Raw genomic sequence first — 19,502 nt, forward strand, 5'->3', positions numbered from 1 at the left:
ATTGTTTGTATCTTGTATGAACAGGGCTCGCAACTTAAAGTACATAAAAAATATATAATTTTCGACTGAATGATCATGTCGTATTCATTAAGGACACGTTTATATGGTATTTTTTGCTGTAAACTCCATCGAAGGCAGCTATCTACAACAAATGGGGCAAAGTCAGCAAATAGCAGAGCTCCTCTTTTGCTTGGTGCCATGCCTGTTATTTCATTTGGTCTTGGAACTTGGCAGGTTTATCGTCTTCAGTGGAAAAAACGCTTATAAAACAACTTGAAGATAGAACAATGAAGGAACCATTGGATACAAAAGATGGGTTTGTATTTCATTCATTTTAGTACAACAAATTTGTCTGATTGTGGATTCTACAATTATAAGGCAACGTTTGTTCGAAAAGTCTAGATTTTTTACAAGATGAAAATATGCAATACAGACGTGTTAAAGTAAAAGGGAGATTTGATCATTCAAAAGAATTGCACATATTTCCAAGATCGCGTAATAATGACGAGAGAGCATCAACAGGTTTAGGTATGCCTAATGCATCTGGAGCTCAAATAGTTACTCCATTGCAATTGACATCTGGGTATGTTGGATTTGTTTCCTGCAGTTTCATATAAAATGCATGGTTTACAGTTGATCTTATGTTTTACAAGTGAAAAAATCTTGGTAAACAGAGGTTGGGTTGATAGAACAAAGATGAACCCTAATACTAGACAACAAGGTCAAGTAAGTTTATGCATATTGTACTCTGGCTGCAACGCAAATTCACAGAATTCATGTAAATGTTCTAGATTGATGGAGAAGTCGAGTTTGTTGCTTTTATTCGACAAGGACAAAAACGTCCACAGTTTGTTCCGAAGAATGACATTGAAAAGAACCATTGGCATTATTGTGATCTCCAACAAATGTCCGAGGTTGCTCAAACTTTACCAATAATGGTGGATGCTGATGCAGGTTTGGAAATTATATGTCTACTTTTATATTTGACCTGTAACGAATGATGGTCAAGTAAGAGTTGTTTTGAATTTATTTTTAAAAATAAGCAAGCACTGTAGCTGGGGGACCCATTGGAGGACAGACAAGAGTTTACTTAAGGAACGAACATATGCAGTACATCATCACTTGGTAAGAATTTTTGTGAATACTGGCTAGTAGTTTTATTATGTTTTTAACATCTGTTTCCTGTGGATGCACTGGTATCTATTTGGCCTCGATACTTTGTAAAGGATCCTTGAAACTTTGTAAAGCATCGTGTTTTGATAACTTGAATCTAAGTTTACAAGATGCCCTTTTTCGGACTATGCTTTATTTTGTATAGCATGTATTCTAAATACTTTAATTTTTGCTAGGTACGGACTTTCCTTAGCAACTGCTTTGATGTTGTACAAATACATGAAGCCAAAGGGTTGGAGATGACAAGAAAATGCTTGTAAATGGGTTGATGAATCAATGAAATTTTAGAACTGTCATTGTAACAGAAAATTGTGAACTTTTTTTAATACACCAATATCATGGTTCATGTAAGAATATATCTTTATCTGGCTTTTGCTTAATTGATATTAACAATTATTGAATGATAAATGAACATCATTTGCTAACGTTGATAAAACAACGATGAACACAGGTACTTGTGAATTTCAATTTTTGAAACTTTAACGTACCAATGGTATCAAGTATGTATAAAGGGTGTACAATGATGTATAACAGTTGATAGCATTGGATGACGGTACGTGAACGATTAATGAGTGAATTATCATAAATAATTATGTTGTTAAAAATGTCCGTGTTTACGTACGTGTTTGTGGAGAAATCCTCTTCGTTGTGTATCTGGTTTTGAAGCTATTCGACTATATAGTTTATGATGGGCGTCATGAACCTTACAGGTATGTAATTTAAACAGCTACATTTATATTTTACTTTAAAATTGATGTTATTTTCTCCAATGTTTTGAGGTTGAGTTCAACAATTATGACATCAATGTAAGGCTTTCACGTCGTTTCCATACGTCGATGTTTTTTATCAATTGTTTACACGCATTCATCAAACAAATTACTGTCTGCCTGGTATTCTTTCTAATATGAAATATTGTTTGTTGTATTTAAATGGCGGCTGTATCGACTACAGCACGGTTGTATTAATAGTTGTATTCACTTCGTTCCAATGTCGAGATTAATTTAAAGTGCGTATTTTACTATTTCCTCCGATACTACATCATTCATTTCTTCCTCTTAATGTCCAATATTGCTCATAATTACATCATGCTATCATTTGTAGCTTCGCGTCGTCTCCCAAAATTCTAACTTGAACATTTATAACTCTCTTTGTTTGTATGTCAAAATGTGCCAAGACTGTCATGTTATTTTCTTATGGTAACTGTATACACTCACTGTATTTCAATGTTTGTATGCACAGCCTCTAGCATTGTTCTTGTTTATTCCATGTATACATCTTTATTAATAACTTTTTGCGTGATATTTGGAGAAATATTCTGGCAGAGAAATGATTGACTTCTGTTTGATATTTTTCTGTATGGAAATTTACAGAGCTTAGTATTTATTCTAAACGCATTACAAAACTTCAATTTTTGTGAATCACATTTTGTGCATTCAGTGGCAAAGCCAGTCGTTTTTTTTGTCGTGTAAAATTTTTAATGGTTCACTCACTGTAAAAACAAAATCTTAAAGAAATGAATAGTTCTGATAATGAAGAATTTACTGGCTGGTTATGCCACTGAGTGCATTTTAACTGAATTTTCATCTCTGAGAGAAGAATTACAAAAAACTTTAACAGCATATCTTATGCAATAAAGTTACCATAAAACAAGATAAGCATCCTATACTTTATAATAAGCTTGGGATCAGGAACAGCGACAAAATTCCTGTGTGAATGTCACACATGTGATAAAAGAACTGCCATGTAGCATTGCTCTATAACACCTTCAATGGTGATTTGTGAAATTTTATTTGAACATTTTAATAGTTTGTTGCAATTTCCAAATTGATTGTATTATTTATGTTTTGTAAAGATAGGTAATCCATAGAAGACTTTGTTTTTGTTTATAAAATCAAATGTGAACGATTAATTAATATGACCAATATGATACTGTTGAATTTTAAAAATCATTCTCAATAGGCAAAACTGTCTGCTTTAACCATTTCATTCAGGAATTGTTTCTACCAAACAATAATTTCCGTTTTAAAGGTGAATTTTCTTTCATTCATTCCATTTCCTACAATCACACTTTTTTCTCACAAGAATCAACGTATGCTGTTTTACATCACAAGTGTTTTTCATTCTATTTTGGATTAGGTATAGCTGCATTTGCACAACAAAAGACAAAAAGTCGTTAACGGTCTAAATAGCTTTTTAGTAGCGTTTCCAATTGTCCCCATCAATATTACAGAACGACTTAAAAAAAAATTTGACACACGCTGTCTTATGTTCAACCAATAAGATTTGTGAATATTGCATGCGACGCAGTCTACATTTCCACCTGTGCATACGGAGATTTATCAAAAAATCCAGGTTTGCCTTAATTACCGCGCTAAAAACTTTGAATGTATATTTCTCTCTTTTCTAATCTTCTTTTAGACATGGACGAAAGCGTTACGGAAGAAGTGGGAATTTCAGCCGCTGTTCTTTCACAATCTGTTTCTGAACAAGCTGCGGTGAGAGATATTTATTTTTATTGAACATTGTCACCTGTGCGACGAAGGGAAACACGTTTTGATGTTACACTTTGATGAACGTTTATGTTCGTTTGTGATAACTTTCTGGCTGGTAATCATGTTCTATTGGCTGAACGAGAAACCTATCTTTTATTCGCTCATGATATTCCCCAATTAAAGGCGTTAACGAAATTATTGTGAGATTATGTTTTTATTCAATAACGGATAACATTCATAAACAATGATTTGTTTTCGACAGTAGTTATTTGGTCTTAAAGAAACGCTTGCTGTTAAATATTTATTTCATGTTGAAAACTCGTCTGAACCTCTCGAAGAAAAATATATTTTTTATAGTTATGCTTTATCTTACACCACGTCCCAGTTCTATTTTTAATATTTTCTTGCAAAAACAACACTCGTCATTGTGAAGATTTCTTCGATATAATAAAGGACATCGTATTTTGCCCGCAGATGTCAAAATCACACAGATTTTTGGCAGATGAACTAGGCAATTTTCAATGTGGAACAAAAATACTGGAAATATTTGAAAACGCTGCTCGTTTAAAGCAATTGTGATGCTGACTTTTTTCAACGTGATTCTGCATGAGAAATTAAAGCAGATTTCGTTATTTTTATTTCTATTTTCTCAGTAAGTAAAAACACTGCAGAAGTCGGTCCTAAAACATAGACTCTCCCCATTTTTTTTTGGACAGAAGTCGGTCCTAAAACATAGACTCTCCCCAGTTTTTTTTGGACAGAAGTCGGTCCTAAAACATAGACTCTCCAGTTTTTGGACAGAAGTCGGTCCTAAAACATAGACTCTCCCAGTTTTTTGGACAGAAGTCGGTCCTTGAACATAGACTCTTTCCAGTTTTTTTTTGGACTGAAGTCAGTCCTTGAACATAGACTCTCCCCAGTTTTTTTTGGACAGAAGTCGGTCCTTGAACATAGACTCTTTCCAGTTTTTTTGGACAGAAGTCGGTCCTTGAACATAGACTCTTCCCAGTTTTTTGGACAGAAGTCGGTCCTTGAACATAGACTCTTCCCAGTTTTTTGGACAGAAGTCGGTCCTTGAACATAGACTCTTCCCAGTTTTTTTTGGACAGAAGTCGGTCCTTGAACATAGGCTCTTTCCAGTTGTTTATTGGACAGAAGTCGGTCCTTGAACATAGACTCTTCCCAGTTTTTTTGGACAGAAGTCGGTCCTTGAACATAGACTCTTCCCAGTTTTTTTGGACAGAAGTCGGTCCTTGAACATAGACTCTTCCCCAGTTTTTTTGGGTTGTGCTCTCCTGTTTTGAGCATGATGTAGGGAAAGTTTTTTTTTTTCATTAAAGAATGTTGCCTTGTTCACAATGCTGTAAAGAAAAATGAATATTGTTGACATAGTAATAGACGACTGCCAAAATATCTCGGCCACTGGACTGTTGTCTTCAACAAGTACAAAACTGTTGACAACACACATTGTTGTTGCCGAAAGCATGTTAAAATATAACGATGTTTTGCTTTATTAAACGTCAACTCTTGTTACTATGCATTTTGCTAACAAATGTTCTGTTTCTATCGCAGTCTCAATTGAACAGGTGTCCCGGATGTAACGAAGTTGTGTTGGATCGTCACGTGCTGAAAGTAGACGATGTGGTTTGGCATGTATGTTGTCTTAAGTGTTGTGTGTGTCAATGTGAGTTGGGTCTGGATACAATATGTTATTCCCAACAAGGACAGATCTATTGTAAAGAGGATTATGCCAGGTATGACTTATCACATGTTGAAAAATCGATGTTAATAACTCGTAAATTTTACAAATATTTCGTTCTTCATGAATTCAAATAAAAAAGTGAAAAAAGTGAAAAAAGTAAAGTGAAACAGTGATTAACGCGCCTGTGGAACCCGGCCATAACATTCCTCTTTAACTTATATGAACTTTTTTTTAGAAAATTTGGCAAAAAATGTTCCGCTTGTTTACGAAGTATCGAATGCAAGGACTATGTTCGTAAAGCCAAAACCTTAGTTTATCATTTGGATTGTTTTTCCTGCTCCGTCTGCGGAAGACAACTGGCAACAGGTGAAAGATTTATATTGGACGATAAAAAACTTTACTGTCAACTTCACTGCGCTGAATTCCTGCAAGTGGGCAGTTTTCCTCGAGGAGGCGATGGTAAAATTTTGTGTAGATTGTACATCAACTACTTTAATTAGATGAATATAATAGTTAATAAATTAATTATTAAATAATTGTGAAGCAAAGACTTTTTTGAGGCGATAAACTTTCATACTGTTTTGAATTTCGCATTTACCACAAGGAAGGACGAATATCGGCAGTTAGGAAGGACTGTTTGAAAACCAAAATTAGGACGACTATGAAAAGTTCTTCTCTATAACAACTAAAATGTAAGAGTGCTGGGTACTATTGTACTGTTATGTTTCTACTTATGGCGATTCTTGGTGAATGTTTTATACATAAAGTGAATGGTTAAGTACGATCCTGAGAAGGGGTGTTTGTGTTGTTGACTGACGTTTCAAAATCCTTATCTATAGTCATTTTGTTATCTCCAAGTATTCCTCAATTCTCAGAGTTAGTAAACTTCCTAGAGGTGTGTAACAACACGCTGCTACTCCAACTATTCCTCAATTCTCAGAGTTAGTAAACTTCCTAGAGGTGTGTAACAACACGCTACACAACAAAATATCTGATTTCAATCGACGGTATCTTTTTTTGAGACAGTCTAAATATGATGTATGAATTGTTTGTGTGCATGTTTCGAATCATCATGATGTTTAGTTGTAATTTGTTTACAGAAACTAACTCACTCAAACGGAAGCGAGTTCGAACGACATTCTCAGACGATCAATTACAAGTGTTAAACGCAAGCTTCATTGTTGATCCAAATCCCGACGGTCACGATCTTGAACGGATTGCAAAACGAACAGGACTGACGAAACGCGTTACCCAAGTGTGGTTTCAAAACTCCAGGGCCCGCTTGAAAAAGCAAACGTCGAGCAGCGGTAAAATAATAAATATTCTTTCTTTTCTTTTAGTCTTGGTGAAGAAACAAAAGTTATTAAACTTGTTCTGTTGTCTCTACAATATTTTGATTGTAGTAATCTCTCCCTCCCCCTTAGTGAAAGTGTGTTTGAGTGGAGTAACCTCCCCCTCCCCCTTAGTGAAAGTGTGTTTGAGTGGAGTAACCTCTCCCTACCCCTTAGTGAAAGTGTGTTTGAGTGGAGTAACCTCCCCCTCCCCTTAGGAAAAGTGTGTTTGAGTGGGTGAGCTCCCTCCCCTTAGTGAATGTGTGTTTGAGAGAAGTAACCTCCCCCTCCCTCTTAGTGAAAGTGTGTTTGAGTGGAGTAACATCCCTCTCCCCCTTAGTGAAAGTGTGTTTGAGTGGAGTAACTTCCCTCTCCCCCTTAGTGAAAGTGTGTTTGAGTGGAGTAACCTCCCTCCCCTTAGTGAAAGTCTGTTTGAGTGGAGTAACTTCCCCTCCCCTTAGTGAAAGTGTGTTTGAATGGAGTAACTTCCCCCTCCGCCTTAGTGAAAGTGTGTTTGAGTGGAGTAACTTCTCTCTTCCCCTTAGTGAAAGTGTGTTTGAGTGGAGTAACCTCCCCTCCCCTTAGTGAAAGTGTGTTTGAGTGGAGTAACTTCCCCTCCCCTTAGTGAAAGTGTGTTTGAATGGATCCGCCTTAGTGAAAGTGTGTTTGAATTGAGTAACTTCCCCTTAGTAAAAGTGTGTTTGAATGGAGTAACTTCCCTCTACCCCTCGGTGTACTTATTTCTAAATTATTCTGTGAACTCCCCTTGGCGTAGTTTGTTCTGCAACATTGTGGTATAAACTCCTCTATCTTTACTCATAAATGAATTTTTCCATGTTCTGGAATAATTTTCTGCGCATTTTTTCCTCATGTAGAATGAGTTCTATGACGACGAAAACCTAATTCACAATTACAAGAGAAAGGCTGTAGGTTCAAGAAACGAAATTGTGTTTCAATCTGCAAGAAAATAGTTCAAACAAGAAAGACAATGTTTGACTTTGTGTGAACGTTTGATGAGACGCTTCAATGCATAAGTTCGTCACATATTTGTATATAAATTTGACAACATATGCTTATTTTACGTTTCAAGTTGTAGTATTCATTAATCTGCATCCAACATTATAATAATTATACCTTTGGTATATTGATATTATGAAAGTCTTGCGGTTAAAACAAAACATCAGCATGTACAACTTTAGACCTTGTAACATCGGCAACACTTGTAACAGTAGTTGCTGCAAGTCAAGTCGTATTAATCTATGAAGGTCGCGTTTAAAGCACAATCTCCTGGTTTTTTTGTGGATTTTTCACATCATTTCACAAATCCTACCTCACTTGATCATTCACATAGTCCCTCAACAGCGTCAACCAGGTATGGAATTTTAATGATTAGCCATAAAACAGTTGTTTGTTTGGTAGCGCAAGAATATGTTTCTTTCGTAAAATGGTACAGTGGCCTTGCAAGGTTTTCTCGAGGAGTTTTTAATTTTCTCAAAGAATTTTTAACTCCCGGAATTTTGGCGCTTTTTTTTGTTTTGTTAAGCCAATGTTCGGAGCTCTTAATAAAGGTGGAGAGGCAATGCAGCAATTTTTTTTTTGAAATTGTTGAAGGTTGTGGAAAAATCTCGCATTTACAATCCATAAAGTTTGCAATGTATTAGTTGTTTACACTTTAAAGTAGTTTAAAGTGATATTTTTATATTTTCGAATAAAGGTGAATGAATTATAGTCTTCCAGAGTTAGGTACATGAACTATAGCCTTTGAGAGTTAGGTGTATGAACTATAGTCTTTGGGAGTTAGGTGTATGAATTCTAGTCTTTGGGAGTTAGGTGTATGGACTATAGTCTTTGAGAGTTAGGTGTATGAACTATACTCTTTGGGAGTTAGGTGTACGAACTATAGTCTTTGAGAGTTAGGTCCGTGAACTATATAGTCTTTGGTAGTTAGGTGCATGAACTCTAGTCTTTGGTAGTTAGGTGCATCAACTCTAATCTTTGGGAGTTATGTACAAGAACTATAGTCTTTGAGAGTAAGGTGCATGAATTATAGTCCTTGGGAGTTAGGTGCATGAACTATAGTCTTTAAGAATTAGGTCACACATTTTCATACCAAAGACTATAGTCTTTGTATTTTCACACATTTTCATGCCAAAGACTATAGTCTTTGCATTTTCACAGACTTTCATGTCCAAGACTATAGTCTTCTTTTTTTGACACACTTTCATGCCAAAGTTATAGTCTTTGCATTTTCACACACTTTCATGCCAAAGACTATAGTCTTTGCATTTTCTCACATTTTATGCCAAAGACTATAGTCTTTGTATTTTCACACATTTTCATGCCAAAGACTATGGTCTTTGCATTTTCACAGACTTTCATGTCAAAGACTATAGTCTTTCTTTTTTGACACACTTTCATGCCAAAGACTAGTCTAGCATTTTCACACAATTTATGGCGAAACTATAATTTTTTGAATTTTACAAATTTTGAATTTTACAAAGACTATAGTCTTTGGCATAAAAATGTGTGAAAATGCAAAGACTATAGCCTTTGGCATGAAAGTATGTGAAAATGCAAAGACCATAGTCTTTGGCATGAAAATGTGTGAAAATACGAAGGCTATAGTTTCGGCGTGAAAATGTGTGAAAATCATGATCTATAGTATTTGTCATGAAAATTGATGAAAATCATGAACTATAGTCTTTGTCATGAAAATGTGTGAAAATCATGAACTATAATCTTTTGCATGAAAATGTATGAAAATCATGAACTATAGTCTTTGTCATTAAAGTGTATGAAAATCATGAACTATAGTCTTTGGCATGAAAATGTGTGAAAATCATGAACTATAGTCTTTAACATGAAAATGCGTTAACTGTAGTCTTTGGCATGAAAATGTGTGAAATTCATGAACTATATTCTTTGTCATGAAAATGTGTGAAAATCATGAACTATAGTCTTTGGCATTAAAGTGTATGAAAATCATGAACTATATTCTTTGTCATGAAAATGTGTAAAAATCATGAACTATAGTCTAGATCGTTCATCAAATCTTTTGACATCAGTCGACATTTAGAATTTTCATGATCAGTTGTAGTTGTTCACCAAGGAGGCTTAAATGTTTGGAGTTTGCTAGTTTCTGTAGCTGACATATACGTATTTACTTATATCTGTGTTTATATTGTATTCAATTGCATTTACCGCTCTGTGGGGATTAATTACTTCTTAGTGATGAATCATGCAAATTTTAAATCTCGGCTGATTTCAAAGACATCAGTTTTTTGAGATAGGCACAATGTACAACTGACGACACACCTAGTAAATGACCAATCAGAACACACCACGTTTACGCCACACCTAGTCACTGACCAATCAGAACCCAACACGTTCGTGAGACTTAGGCCATAGTTTAAGGCAAAACCTAAGAACGTGCCATTTGAACGTGAAAGTCGGCAGATGCACGACGAATAGTTAGCTGAAGTCGAAATTATTCCTCGGTGAAATATCTCCTGATGTGCTCTGAAAAAAATGTTCAGGTAAATGTGTTGTTTCATGTTCTTTTGCACTGAGTCTGAATTAAATTGGGACGCTGCATGGGATGTTTATCTATGCAGAATGCGGTGTGGCCTTACCATAAAGTTTTCGTCTTAGTAACTTTTGTTTCTTCTATGCTTTATTTTAGACATGAACATTCTCTTAAACGACATGTAGTCATCAAATGAGTTTGAAAAACAGCAAACAAACGTTGGTGTATTTACCATGATGGTGGACTCTACAATTAAAAAAATCGCTTGTTCACAGCGGTTGAAGAGAATTGTGGCTGTTGTCGACCAGTTCCTCGACGCTCATCGAAGCATAAGAACAAAATACAATTCTGTAATTTGGTTGAAATTCTTCTTCCCTTGAACTACATTACTAGTGAATAAAATGTTCAATGTAAGTATGTTATCAATGTTTTTTTATTTATGAAAATATAGTGTGAACTGACATTAATTGGATTCATTTATCTTATGTAGAAACCTTTAATGAAATCCTCTGAGCAATGATCAAGTTAGAACAATGATCAAGAATGATGAAGTCCTCTGAACAATGATCAAGAATGGACAACATACACTCATGAGTCCTCTGAACAATGATCAAGAATGGACAATATACACTCATGAGTCCTCTGAACAATGATCAAGATTGGACAATATACTCTCATGAGTCCTCTGAACAATGATCAAGAATGGACAATATACTCTCATGAGTCCTCTGAACAATTATCAAGAATGGACAATATACTCTCATGAGTCCTCTGAACAATGATCAAGAATGAACAATATACTTTCATGAGTCCTCTGAACAATGATCAAGAATGAACAATATGCTTTCATGAAGCTGAAAAACACGTGACTTCTATTGTCCTAAAGACCATCTCTAGCAAGAATGCAAACACTATTGATGAGCAACGCACCATCAACCCAACGCCTGTTTCCATGGATTCATATTATAACCTTTTCTAAAACATTTTTCGTGGACATTTTCCTGCTAAGATCATGACTGGTCGATCAATCGCAATGATGAATAAAACCACGCCACTATCAACGCCCAAATTTCAACATTATTTAATTCAAAATTTTTCGTAATAAAAACATGGAATTTCTTTGACTTGAAAATAAAAAACCTAAAAATCCTAATTTTCCGACTGGCTGTCGATATTTCCGATTTAATGCCGTAGGCGACATGCACAGTTGCAAGAAATGGCCAATCTTGCTTCTGTGCTTGCCGTCGTCGACATTAAAGCGGGAATGTTTGTCAGGTAGCCTGAGAATTGGATACGATGGTTTCACCATCAATGTTTTTAATTTTTCAAAAAATTGTTTTGGGCTTTTTTGTGGCTGTCCTTGCTCAATATCCGATCGTTTCATCTTCATAGTTGGCAAATGATTTGTCGTTTATCGTAGTCTGTCATTGAACTGCCAAAGATTCTCTCGTCAATCTGCCAAGGATTCGTCGAAAACCGTGAGTGTAATAATAATAAACCTTTTAATTATTTAGACCTGCTAACAGGTCAAATCTCTAATATATTTTGGACAGTAGCCACAACAAATCCTGGTGCTCAGTATATTCCACATGAGGCTATTTTTTAATGCAGGAATGCAAATAAATATATTTAAAGAAATTAACATCTGCATTTTCAAAATAGTCTTGATTAAGAGGTAATAAAAATGTTCTTTCGGTTGAAATAATCCAATTGTGTTTTTTGGTGCTGCTTTAATTATATTAAAAATTTATATATTTGTAATCATGTAGTTGTATCAACTGTGTTAAGTCAGTGACTGACATGCAATTGTGTTTGTTCTATATAATTTACCTTCGAAAAACCTCTGTGTGAATATACTGATTTAAGGAGCTACGCATGATCGCAGCGGTTGTTGCCTCGCAGAAGGATAGACAGGACCATAGCTTAGAATCGGAAATGCAAGTGAAGTTTGGCCCAAGGAAGGCAACTTCAACTTGGGGTCAGTGGGTACAAATGGTACCTTAGCGTAGAGGATGCAAATAGCATCTGTAAGAAGACCTTTGAAGACTGGATCTAGCGAGCAAGACCTATTGAAGACAAAGGAAAGATGGTGGTTTTGCTGGAAAGACAAAATATCTCTCCCCTAGTACGGTAAAAGCATGCAGTCTTGCAGTTGGCCAATTTCATGAACGGCTTTCTACAGTGACTATTAAGGCACTCCTGCATGGATCCCCTATAATGCATGAGTAGTTCAACCCACCTCGGTTGGAGGTCACCCGTAGGTGCTACATGCACTAGGTTAGGTTAAGTTAAGGGCATGATGGGTTACCTCCTTCAAGGGGCATTCCTTTTCAGGGCGGAATTCCGGTGTCATGCGCAGGTAGGAAGTTTAGATAGCTTAGGCATGCGCTGTAGTTGCGGCGGGTAGTTGCTACGCTCAGGTAACGAACGTGGGGTTTGTACCTTTAAAGGATGAACCCCACTATCAAGAGAAATGAGTGAATTTTAAATGTTTGGAAGAAAACTTTCAATCTTGTCACTCATTATTAAATCGACAAATAGATACTTAAAAAAGTATTTAATTTGTTAAGACATTTACAGTTTAGGAGCGGCGTGGCAATTACTGTAAATGTGTAAAAAGGACATGTTGTTTTCTGTTAAAGAAAACTTTATTCCTGGGAATTTCAATGCTGCAAGCCACAGCGTAAAAAGCACAAAAGTAAATTAGTACACCAGGTCTAAGTATGCGGTATGCCTTCATAATAATCTGCAAGAAAACACGGTTTTATTAAAAGTGCATTGTTTTGTTTATTTCTAATGGTTACTATGAAGACAAACCGTAGACGTTGTCACATATTTTACTTAAAAGTTACACGAAGGTTTCCATGTTCGCCATTTGCGTTTCTATAAAAGTGAACTATGTGATAATTGTCAAACTAAAACATAATTTAAATGAAGCGCTGCGGATTGTTTGGTTAAACTATCGCCACTTCCTCGTTAACCAAACTTAACATGTGTTTCTTCAAGTAGTTGATGTTAAAATTTTGTCTTGAAAATAACTTGATATTTTCAAAGAACATTAACTTTCGTCTTTCCGTACAAACTATCTTGAAGTACTATAATCTAATCCTTGTCATACAGTCAGCGCTTGCTCCAGTTTTAAGCTTTAGTGGCACCGGGCGCGCAAAGCACTGAAGAAAATTAACAGTGCAAAATAGGGACGCTTAGGCGGCGCTAGGTGTGACTGTTTTGGTTATGGATTAGATAAGAAAAACACACGTTACAAGAAATTCCCATCAAATATACAATTTTCTCAAGCAAAGAAGGAAATTGTCCAGTTCGGTGATCGGTTTAATTTGGCGATATATACATTTACGTAAAAATGGCGATATATACATTTACGTAAAAATGGCGATATATACATTTACGTAAAAATGGCGAATACTTGTACGTAAAAATGGCGAATTACTTCCAAAACTACAGTGTATCTTCAAAAAGACCAAAAAATTTTTGGACTTGAAAGCGTGTTTTAAAAAAAGTTGACGGTTTTTCTATTCTTTTGCTATTTGCATCGCTTCAAAGGTATGTAAACGTTATTGTTTATACAAGGGTCCCCAGGGCGCGGAACTTCGGCTAAAATCCCTGGTGGTTTTTTCCTGTTCAGTATTCTCCAACTTCGTCTGCCTTTGTGTTCGGTTTTGGTTAATACCGCTCAGGTTTTTCCATTAGGGATTTTTTATTTCGGTTAAGTCTTCAAAAAAAACAGTGACCTTGGTGTGGGACTAAACTTGTACTACTTGTCATGTACAACCATGGAACTAAAAGAAATATTTTTTGAAAGTTATGAATGCTTAGATGAACGAAGGTCTGTCAAATAAATTTACGGCTGCCTTCGCTTTCGTTAAACATTCTGAGTCATGTCTAAACAATTCTCTTTTATAACAGTTTGAGTGATTTTTGTTCAATTATCTTGCATGTTTATTTACTTAACACATAATGTTAATGTGAAAGTTTTATTTGCGTGTATTTAGGAGCTAAAAGTTGTACATTTAAGCATTCTAATGCTGAACCGGTAGTGTTAAAAAACTGGTAATTTGTTTATTGTTTGTGACGTTAAATTGTGAAAGATAAAGATCTTGAATTGTTTTTTCCTATTACGATCATGCATGCAATAACTTACTAACTTTGAGCTTCAAAATTTCTACAAGTATCAAACTTTGGAATTATGAAATATTCCAAAATATGTTCAATAGCCAAAAACAGCCCAATTTGGGTTTCTTTAAAACAACGGTACAATTTAGTCTTTGGGTTCGATTCCCAATACACTGTTATTAGTATAAATAATAATTAGCAATTTCCCATTTTTATAAATACAAGAGATTGATTGGTTTTTATCGAAATAAATAACATTTTTATTCTTTGCTATGTCAAATAGCTAAACATCTCAATATGTACACTTGTGTAATATATGAAATAATTTTATTTTAAAGATGTAATTTTCTTGACAAATACGCGAGATCCGCTTAGAACACTAATATTTTTGACATTCGTTTGCTCAGAAGAAGTTTTTAAGAAGTGAGAAAATTTATATTCTTTGCAAATGTCTCATGAATTTCTTTCTTTAATAAATATGCTGAAAGTATCTCATGGACGTAGCCTTAGTATATGAAGTGAATTACAATCTATATATATTTTTTTGTAAATATGACATATAAATATCCAGGTATGCTTCATTAAATTTTTGGATTTAAAAGAATCTACAGAATTGTATTAATGACTCGCCTTATTTATGATTATGAGCAAAGGTATCTATTTAAAGTCCACCTTTAAATAGATACATTCCAGGTTTAGTGCTTAATCTATCTTCTAATAGGTTGTAATGTACTACATGTGACGTAAATATTGGTTTGGAAAACTTATGTATATCAATGTATACTTTCATGTAAGTGCTTCCACAAGAAATATCTCCTGCAAATTCTTGTCTTCACCCTTCATCAATTTCTTTTTTGCATTAAGTTTTGTCGCGTTTCTTAGGTGGCGTGGTGTTAGTGTTCGTTCTAAGTATCCAATGTGAACTGCAAATTTTCATGTTTCAACATGAGCAATGTGAAAAATATATCAAATATCATCAGACAGTATAAATTACATAATGTCAGATATGAAAGTGATTCTTTATTGATTTCTTATTAAATTCAGCAAATCTGTACGTACAAAGCTGATAGCTTTGTCTCATAAGGTCTTTCATATTCATATTGTTATACTTGTCAACAAAATTAACCGGTTTGCTTTGGTGCGTCGAAACAGATTTGGGAAATTTTAAACTCTGCTAATTTGAGATTGTTTTTAAAAATACCACTTAATTGAATAGCAAATTACCGAGTATTGATTACAATTGTGATTGACTACCTTTAAAACCAATCCTGATACTACCGTTAAAACCAAACCCTGATGTGATTAGCAACACTGTCTGCGTTATGTCTTTAACATTTTGAATAGGGCGCACTTTATATTGGAGTAGGTGTTGTCACTGTTTTGGTTAGCAATAAGGCTGTCAAATAAAGAGTAGAGTTATTAAATAGTTAGATTTTTGGTTGTGCTAGTGTTAGTGTTAGCATTAGTCTTGCTGCACAGTGTTAGTGTTGAATTTGATGTGATGAATTATTGATACAGTCTTATAGTTAGTGTTTGTCTTGGTGCTAGTGTTAGTCTTAAAACAGTGTTGGTCTTAGTGCTTGTTTTAGTGATGGTGTTAGTCTTTTAGTGATTTTATTTAGTCTTCGTGAGAGTGTTAGTTATTTTGTAATAATGATGGAAATAGATTTAGTGCTTTTAATCTTACACTCTTTTGCATGAAAATGCCTGAACTATAGTGTGAATCAAAAATTTAAGAAGTCGTTTTTTAATAAAATTTACACAATTTTGTTACGATTTAGGCTTGTTTCATTCTGCTTAAATTTTGCACGTTGTACCAGTCAACCAGATAATACTGAATGCCAAAGTTTGTCGTGTTGGAAATCTTTGTCTGAACTGATTGCGTGTTTTTTGTAAGCTACCAATTTCTAAAAACGTTTTCACAAGAAATGTGCTGCAAATTCTGATATGTTTAATTGAAACCATCGTGTTTGTAAAGCATACGATACAATAAGAAGTTGAATATGCATTTAGCGTGAAGGGATCATTAGCATTTGAGAGGGTTGTGGGACTAAACTTAAAAGCAAAAAAGTGCTATTCCCATCGACGGAAAATTGTGATTTTTATTAACATTATTTGTCCAGGAAATACCTCGTCACTTTGCAACTGAAAGAGTCGTAAAACAAGTGATTTTATACAATTCACGTATTTTCACAAATTTTAACTTTTTTTCATACAAAGATTATAATTCATGAATTTTCAAAAATTTTTACATTTTTTCATACAAAAACTATAATTCACGTATTTTCACAAATTTTAATATTCACACATTTTCACGCAATTTCATGAAAAAGGCTATAGTTAATGATTCTCACACATTTTCATGCCAAAGACTATAGTTCATAAAATTTCCCACATATTTATACCAAAGACTAAAGTTAATGATTTTTACACATTTTCATGCAAAAGACTATAATTCACGCATATTCATGCCAAACACTATAGTTCATGATTTTCACACATTTTCATGCCAAGGACTATAGTTCACGTATATTCATGCCAAACACTATAGTTCCTGCATTTTCACGAATATTCATGCCAAAGACTATAGTTCATGAACTTTCACACATTTTCATGCCAAAGACAATAATAGTTCATGCATATTCATGTCAAAGACTATAGTTCATAAATTTTCAGATATATTCGTGACAAAGACTATAGTTCATGATTTTCACACATTTCCATGGCAAAGACTATAGTTAAAGCAATTTAATGCCAAAGACGATAGTTCATGAATTTCACACATTTTCATGACAAAGACTATATTTCATGATTTTCACACATTTTCATGACAAAGACTATAGATCATGATTTTCACACATTTTCATGACAGACTATAGTTCATGATTTTCATCAATTTTCAGGACAAAGACTATAGTTCATGCGTTTTCATGACAAAGACTATAGTTCATGATTTTCACACATTTTCATGCAAAAGATTATAGTTCATGATTTTCACACATTTCCATGCCAAAGATTATAGTTCATGAATTTTCAGATATATTCAGGACAAAGACTATAGTTCATGCATATTCATATCAAAGACTATAGTTCATGAATTCTCACGCATACTCATGCAAAAGACAATAGATCAAGCATGTTCATAGCAAAGACTATAGCTCATGAATTTTCATGCATAATCATGCCAGAAACTATAGTCTTTGACGTAAAAGTGTGTAAAAATGCAAAGACTATAGTCTTTAAAGTCCTTATCTTCAAAGTCCTTATCTTCAAAGACTTTAGTGTTTGCATTTTTACACACTTTTTATAAAGACTATAAACATTTTACACTCATATCAAAGACTATAGTCTTTGCATTTCACACTTTTCAAAAGAAGACTAGTCTTGCATTTTTCATCAAGACCCATTGATTCCAAGATCTTGATTCCATTCACATTTCCATTCTCAGATTTTCATTCCTTCCTCAGATTTCATTTCTCCATTCCATTCCATTCCTGAACTCAGACCATTCCTCCTTCCTTCACAGATCTTCATTTCACATAAAAGACTATAAGATCTTCCATTCCTTCCATTCCTTTCCATTCCACTAAGACTAAGTCTTCCATTCCTCCATTCCATTACTCAGATTTCCATTACCTAAGACCTCAGGTTTTCCATTTCCTAAAGACTATAGTCTTTATTTCCTACAAAGATGACCTCGAATCTTTTTTGTTCTCTGCCACGCATAAAGAGACTATAGTCTTTCGTTTTACTTTATAAAAGACTATAGATCTTTTTGCATTTTCTAAGACTATGAATATTCCATTTCACAAGATAGATTCATTTTCCATTTCATTCCATTCCTTTCCAGTTTTCATTCCACAAGACTATCTTTCATTCCACTTTACATATCAAGACTATAATCTTCATTCACTTTCATATCAAAGTTATAGTCTTTGCATTTCACAATATTTTAATGCAAAAGACTATAGATCTTTCACGTTTTCTGCATGCATAGACGACTATAGGATCTTTTATTTTTACATGCCAAAGATATTTTTCATTTTACCCACTTTTTTTCATCAAGACTATAGTCTTGCATTTTATACGCAAAGACTATAGGATCTTTGCATTTTACTGCTGCAAAGACTATAGATCTTGCGTTTTCACACTACAGAAAAGAGATATCAGATCTTTGCATTTTTACATGCTTTGAAAGACTATAGAATCTTTGCATTTTCCACTTTATAAAAGACTATAGTCTTTGCGTTTTACACATTCATATCAAGACTATGATCTTGCGGCACTATTTTTCACAAAAGACTATAGATCAACGCTTTTCATGCACAGGTGATAGATCTGGATTTTCAAGACCATTCGTTCATTCCTAAGACTATTCCATTCCTAAGATAAGTCTTCCATTTTCCATTCAATCAAGACTCAGATCCATTCCATTGTCTAAAGACTCAGTTTTTTCATGCAACCAATCAAAGACCTATCAGATCTTCACGTTTAATGCAAGACTATAGATCTTTCATAAAGACTTAGTCAAGACCTCAGATCCATTCTTTCATTTTCCTCAGATCTTCATTTCATTCCATTCCATGAAAAGACTATTCTTGCATTCCATTCCATTCCTAATCTTCCATTCACCTAAGACTATCAGTCTTTCATTTACAAAGACTCAGATCTTTTCACATTCATTTCATATCCAAAGACTAAGTCTTTGGTTACTCCTGCAATGCAAAGACTATCAGATCTTTGCATTTTCACTGCCACCCATGCAAAAAGACTATAGTCTTGCATTTTACATGCCAAAAAGACTATAATCTTTGCATTTTCACTTTACGCAAAAGACTATAGTCTTGCATTTTTCACCACACTTTTAATGCAAAGACTATAGATCTTTGCATTTTACACTTTTCAGAAAAAAAGACTATAATCTTTGCATTTTCACTTTTGAAAGACTATAGTCTGCATTTTACAATTTTACGCAAAAGACTATAGATCTTTGCATTTTTACTTTTACGAAAAGACTATAGTGCATTTTACACACTTTCATGCCAAAGAGACTATGATCTTTTGCGTAAAGTGTAAAAGAGCCGAACTTATAATCTTTAACATCAAAGACTCAAAAGAATCTTTGAGTTTTGTTCTAAAGACAGTCT

At 34.3% G+C, this 19,502-nt stretch overlaps 2 protein-coding genes and 1 long non-coding RNA gene across 3 annotated transcripts; all 3 read left to right on the forward strand.

The window, feature by feature from the left end:
- Nucleotide 1: 1 nt before the first annotated feature.
- Nucleotides 2–1,623, forward strand: LOC124438840 (surfeit locus protein 1-like). Its single transcript, XM_046989051.1, is given in 7 exon segments — nucleotides 2–256; nucleotides 259–316; nucleotides 398–583; nucleotides 654–726; nucleotides 792–954; nucleotides 1,044–1,125; nucleotides 1,350–1,623. Coding segments are annotated over 7 exon segments (816 nt in total). The 5' UTR covers nucleotides 2–69; the 3' UTR covers nucleotides 1,417–1,623.
- LOC124438841 (LIM/homeobox protein Awh-like) lies at nucleotides 1,436–7,851 on the forward strand. The gene is made up of 6 exons (XM_046989052.1): nucleotides 1,436–1,883; nucleotides 3,592–3,668; nucleotides 5,238–5,419; nucleotides 5,603–5,826; nucleotides 6,468–6,674; nucleotides 7,574–7,851. The coding sequence occupies exons 1-6, from the start codon at nucleotides 1,859–1,861 to the stop codon at nucleotides 7,576–7,578; spliced, it is 720 nt and encodes a 239-aa protein (XP_046845008.1). The 5' UTR covers nucleotides 1,436–1,858; the 3' UTR covers nucleotides 7,579–7,851.
- Nucleotides 7,852–10,094: 2,243 nt separating this feature from the next.
- Nucleotides 10,095–10,765, forward strand: LOC124439282. The gene is made up of 3 exons (XR_006946338.1): nucleotides 10,095–10,234; nucleotides 10,381–10,634; nucleotides 10,715–10,765. It is a non-coding gene; the product is annotated as an uncharacterized LOC124439282 (long non-coding RNA).
- Nucleotides 10,766–19,502: the final 8,737 nt, after the last annotated feature.

The sequence above is a fragment of the Xenia sp. Carnegie-2017 genome, unplaced genomic scaffold (genome assembly GCF_021976095.1).
Source record: "Xenia sp. Carnegie-2017 unplaced genomic scaffold, XeniaSp_v1 HiC_scaffold_19, whole genome shotgun sequence".
Lineage (NCBI taxonomy): Eukaryota > Metazoa > Cnidaria > Anthozoa > Malacalcyonacea > Xeniidae > Xenia > Xenia sp. Carnegie-2017.

Bases quoted from the DNA above. Each gene is read 5' to 3' on its own strand.
- LOC124438841 (XM_046989052.1), top strand. From the start codon at position 1,859: ATGATGGGCGTCATGAACCTTACAG. The intron at 1,884-3,591 runs GTATGTAATTTA...ATCTTCTTTTAG, and splicing joins GGGCGTCATGAACCTTACAG to ACATGGACGAAAGCGTTACG. The intron at 5,420-5,602 runs GTATGACTTATC...ACTTTTTTTTAG, and splicing joins TGTAAAGAGGATTATGCCAG to AAAATTTGGCAAAAAATGTT.